This window comes from Camelina sativa, chromosome 12 (genome assembly GCF_000633955.1).
Source record: "Camelina sativa cultivar DH55 chromosome 12, Cs, whole genome shotgun sequence".
In the NCBI taxonomy this organism is placed as follows: Eukaryota; Viridiplantae; Streptophyta; class Magnoliopsida; order Brassicales; family Brassicaceae; genus Camelina; species Camelina sativa.
The window spans coordinates 28,177,293-28,183,366 of NC_025696.1; the positions used below are offsets into that span (position 1 = coordinate 28,177,293).

The following is a 6,074-nucleotide window of genomic DNA, read 5'->3' on the forward strand; positions in this document are numbered from 1 at the left end:
TAAGGGTCATGAAACTCAGGGGAGGACGACGGTTGTATGATGAGTTCATTTCTGTATGAACGTATGGTAGTTGTGTATTTTCACTATGACGTCCTCTTTCGTGCATTTTCAATATGATGTTCAGTGTTTTTTTGGTTTGGTTTTTTGTTGTACCATGTATGTGTTGTATCTTTGTAAGCATGAAAAGATCCCAAGTGTTGTGGTAATATTTAAATTTCTAATACTTTCTCCATCCTTGTATACAATATATGATATAATATAATATAGAAGGTTAATAAATCATGGATATTTGATATACATGTTTATTTTTTGTTGTTGTAAATTGGAGAGAACAATTGAATTTTAGATAGAGAGATGAAACACTCAAATAAAAAGGTAGAAAGAATTCTAAAGTGCGCTATAAACCAAGATTTATTTTTTTTTTGGGGTCAAAGCTAAGTTTTGTGAATGGTACATAGTTGCGTTCTCATTCTTTTTTTAATTACTACATAATAAATTATATGTAATTAATAAGTTCAACATTTTCAAAGTTTAATGTTTCGAAGTGTATGCCTTTCAGTTCTCATATTTATTATACTACTACGTAAATGTAATTCTTGAAGTTTTATTGATTTCAGAGTAGAGTCAGTTTTTGCTGCAAACACAGAAAAAAAAAATAGAGGTATAAGTAGATGTTTTAATCAAAACTAGACTGGACCGAATTGAAATCCAATTAAACCGAAAACTGGCCAACTTGAACCAAAGGGAATCCCTTAAGGGATAAATCAACCTTCTTAATTCGTAATTTTATGGGGCTACTAGTATCTGTTAATTTTGCCTTTGAATTTAACCAACTCAGTTTTTAAAACGTCAATCACTGGGAAACGGAATGACAGTGAAGTTTTCTCATAATGTATATCAAAACTCATGATGACAGTTTCTATTCCTTCTTGGGTGTTTTTGAGGAATGCTAAATAGTAAATCCTTCCGTCTAAGAAAATCCTACTACTGGAAATGGTCATTCAATCAACAAAAGGGACATGAGGTTGCTCACATTTAAGGACTGTTTATATCATTAGTATCACTCTGTAAAAAAGTATATGGAATTACTATCACTGGCAAACCAATATATACATATATATATATATATATGACTGTTTTAATATTTTAGATTCTTATATTTCGTAGTGATATATATCGTCTATTGGTTTGATGACATTCATATAAATTTCACTGATTACATTTGTTTGATTGGTTTCTAGTGTCTATATTTTTAAGCATCACTCAATAATTTCATATGTGAGGCGCATGTTTTGTACAGCAAGTTTATTTTATTTTAATTGTTAAAGATACATTGTATCCTTTTTTGTCTAATATAAATCGAGTAGTCTTTTTGTTTTTTGTTTTTCTACTATACACAATATGTATTAAGAAGAAAAAAATCATAATAAGAAGAAAATATATACAACACTTAGATAAGACATCTACGTACTCCTACAGATCATTTATGCTTTTCCATTTTTCATCTCATTGCAATAATAAACAGAAAAGATCAGATCCAATGGCAAGAAGAATAAATAGAGAAGAAGAACAATCGTGGTAACAAGAACAAAAAGGAAAAGAGATGGGAATTTACGTTGATTCTCATAACTATACGTGTTGTTCGACGGCAACATGTAATTGGATGTGACAAAATCATCGTTGTTCGACATTTAAAGATGATTGGTTTAGAATTTAAAAGCTTTTATTTAAAAAAAAAATTTAAAAAATCTAAAAGCCAAAATCTATCCAATATACAATATCATAATAATTAGTAAATGGAATAACAAAACAGAGAAAAGCAATGAAAAATCCGAATATTTCTCTAGTTGGAAAAGTTTGAGCTGGGTGCGTGGTAGTTCTTCTCTTCAAGTAAGGAGACCAGGTCTGCCAAACCAACTTTAAATGCAATAACAAATACATTAAAAATCTACCAGCCACAATATTTTCTAGAGCTTCTTTCTTTGAAGCGTAGACTTCTTGTTGTTGTAGAAGAGACCTCATATCACACCAAACACAAAAAAAAGTCATCGCTACAATGAATTCTTGCTTTGTTAGTGTTTTTTGGTTTGTCTGTGCTTTAGGCTTTGATGTAATAATTTGGAGGTGAATGGTTTAGAATTTAAAGGTTTTTATTTAAAAATATATATATAAAAAATTCTAAACAGCCAAATCTACCCAGTAATCAGATTGAGTTTTTAACAGTTACCTATTTTTTTCTAAACCTTCTTAACCATAAATTTGAAAAACTAAAAACTTTAATTTTTTTTCTATACCCCAGTAATAATTAAAATCTTTATACAAATCTATATTTATTTTATTATATAATTTTTTAATTAATTAATTATAAACAGTTTATACAAATCTATATGTATTCACTGATTATATTTGTTTGATTGGTTTCTACTTTCTAGTGTCTACCCAATATAATCATATGTTAAAGCACCACTCAATAATTTCATATGTGATGCGCATATTAAAGATACTTTGTATCCTTGTGTCTATACAAGTCGTGTAATCTTATTGTTTTTTTTCTACTACTCTACTAAACACGATAGCGTATGTATTAGGAAGAAAAAATCATATTAAGAAGAAAATATATACAACACTTAGATAAGACATCTACGGACTCCTACAGATCATTTGTGCTTTTCCACTTCTCATCTCATTGCAATCATATACATAATTTGCTTTATGTTTAGAGTTTGAAGTTTTATCTTTACTTCATAATATCTTCCAAATAAAAAATGGTTAGTTTTTTAAATTCTTGTTAATTTTTTATCGACAATATTCGTCAATGGTTATGTGTTTTTTTTTCTTTGGTTATGTGTTTTTTTTGTGATGACACTAAACCAAACTATCTCTTCCGATTTGTGTCACCATCTATTTTAATCATCATTATTACACTATGTTTTGAAAATTATTCTGGTGTAGCGATATCTATATGAATTTGTTTTAATCGTTGAGGTGTGTAGTAAGATTTTAGAAACTATAGATGATAAGTACTTGTGTTACAACAGAGATTGAACTTTGTTTTATACAAAAATTGTTATATATTTTGTATATGTTAAAATATTTTTGTGATATTTCTTTTTAGTTTTTAAACAATTTCATCATACCATCTTAACATTTTACATTTAACTTGTCGTCCATTATAAATACTATAACTCATTTTATCATATAAGTCATTATATTTAACTCGTTTGCTATATATATTTTAACTATATTTTATTTTTTTAATTAGAGAATTATTAGTTATTATTTTAATTATATGTTAAATATTGATCATATTCTTTAAAAATATCAAGTTATGTACGCTTGAACTTTAAATTTACCAGTAAACTGTTAATTCCTAATCGAACTTGAAAGTCAAATTGATTCATAAAATCTTCACTTCTTCATAAGGACATGGTGTGTGATAGGTGTGATTTGATTAATAATGGTTATAAACTTGAATTTTGTTGAGAATTTGTTTGAACCCCTTTTTGAGATATCCTTTTCAAAAAATATCTTTTTTTTGAACATTTTCATTTTTACTCTATTTTACATAATTATAATATGTTAAAATAAGTTCTATAATTTTTTTTAGGTTTGGTTCTCTATTTTACATTTAGGATATAGTTTTGAGGAGTGTACGGTTTAGTATTTGGAGTTTAGGGCTTACAATTTAGTCATTTCATATAGAAAATAAATAATTTTAAAAATAGACAACATAAAAGATTATTTTTGAAAAGTGACATAGAAAAATAGATATTTTTTGAAAATGCCCCAATTTTGTTAGAAAAGGATAATTATTGTTTGATTATGAGAAATGATATTTAATAATGGTATGTTAAAGAGAATTTTAGGTTCGACCCATAACCTCATATATCATGAATGGGTTAAAAATAATTAATGACTTAAATACTCTTATTAGTGATTTGATTTGATTTTGTTTATATTAAATAGATTATAATGACATTTAATTACTAGTCTTACTAACGTTATTTGTTAATTGTACTATCGAATTAATAATAGGGGACTAGATTATGACCCGCGGTATACCATGGGATAAGTTTTTACATAATTTTTTTGTTAATGTACTATTTTAATACTAATTTTGCAAATGTACTATTTTGTTAATTTTAGTGATTTCGTATATAATCTGCGGTATACCGCACAAAAATTTTGTTTTAATACAATCTTAATTAAATTAGTTTCATTCGACATATTTTATATTGGTGTTGTTAAAATAATAAAATGAGGATTTAACCCGTATTGAACTATCAATTAATGATTTTTTTTTTAGTATTATTAATTTAATCATGTCATGTCATATAACCCGTCATATAATATAACTCGTTTGTGTTATTTTGAAAATTTAAGATATTTAAATATTCACAATTTTAAACTTTTATTAAGTTTAGATATATCAAATATAAATTATAAAATTCTTAAAATTTTATGATTTACTATATGCGATAAATTTACTATATATGTATGTTGAACACATATTAATTGAGTAAGATATGTTCGTTTTTAATAATTCAAATCACAATATATCAAGAAAAATATTCATTTTTATTAACTTTATATATTATATGATGATTCACTACATTTAAATTTTAAAATCAAAAAGAGATGATAGGATAATAATTTTTTTTAATCTGGAATAAATCTTCTAAATATCTATATTAATTGTACAATATTATATATATGGATATTTAAAATATTTTAATTGTGTTTAGTTATAAAGATAGTAGAGAAAGTTAACTAAACTTGTTTGGATATGAATATACGCATTTAATGGCGTTCAATGGCAAATGTTTCCAAAAACATATTTTTGAGCAAAAAATGCTGCAAAAATACTAGTATAGATTTTCCCATTGGGTACTGTATCTATAGTAAATTCTAAAATTATTTTCATATCTTTAGATTCTTAATTATGTATGATATATAGAAAATTAAAAGTCAAGAATCATGACAATAAAATAATTAAGTTGAGTAAGTTTAAGTTTAATAACACAAGAATTTTAAATGTAATATTACTAATTAGTTTATATATTTCGATGCTGAGATATATAAAATGCTTAAAACCGTCTGAGTTCTAAGGGTAAAAGAGCTCTTCAAGGGCTTGCTTTTCCTAGTGAATCCGGTGAAATAATTGAATTTTAACAGATTTTGTATATGCTTCTTACAAGTTTCATTCTCCTCATAATTTTTGCAGTTACTAAAATTTAAAAGAATAATCTCATACATATTTTATGGTTTCAAACTGTACAATTCCACTCTTCAATAAAGGTATATTCTAATTTATCGGGAATAAACTAAATATAGAACTTTTGTCATAACATACTTTTATAATTTAGATTATAGGTACATTTAGGTGTTCCTTTTTGTTAAAATTACATTTGAATTAAGTAAACAGGTTTAGCTATGTTTACTTAATCTGAATCTTATAGAAAATTATACCCACAATTCTTCTGAATCTTATGTTTTTTAATTTTTCTATACATAGATAAAAGGGAATGAAAAAGTCCAATAGTTCTACTAGAGGTGTATATATTTATATTATATGTAATGCAATTTTTCATATTCGCGCGCACACATTCACTTGAAGTTGAAGGAGTAAAATATAACAATGGGAGAATGAAAAACTAAGACACTACCAATAATCTTTGCAAGAACATGATCCTTCTGAGAAATGGTGAAACCTCTTAGAATCTCTTATAATGATTCTCCTTTTTTCAATCAAAGATATTGCTTTGGCTGTTTCATGACAATCCCCACAAATTCTAAGATTCTTCCTTATGACAATTGACTCATTTGGACTAATCACCAAAAGCCCAAACGCCATTGCAATCTTCTCACTATGTTGATTAATCATTTCCACTTTCACATCTTCATCAACATCATGTAATACAAACTCTGTTCTTGATTTAAATCCCAATTCACTTGTCATCTTCTTCCTAATCTTCTCTAGCTTCTTCTGTATCTTCTCTGATTCAGGATGAGACCAATCTCCCACAACAAACTTATGAATCTTATTACCATGTTCAATGTAGCTACACCCTGAA

At 26.3% G+C, this 6,074-nt stretch overlaps 1 protein-coding gene across 1 annotated transcript in view; it reads right to left on the bottom strand.

Annotated features, from left to right (window-relative positions):
- The window catches only part of LOC104733948 (pentatricopeptide repeat-containing protein At5g40410, mitochondrial-like), a 4,109-nt gene continuing 3,697 nt past the window's right edge, over nucleotides 5,663–6,074 (bottom strand). The window contains exon 2 of the mRNA XM_019233677.1: nucleotides 5,663–6,069. Coding sequence (XP_019089222.1) covers nucleotides 5,663–6,069 — 407 coding nt within the window. The remainder of the gene's footprint in view (nucleotides 6,070–6,074) is intronic.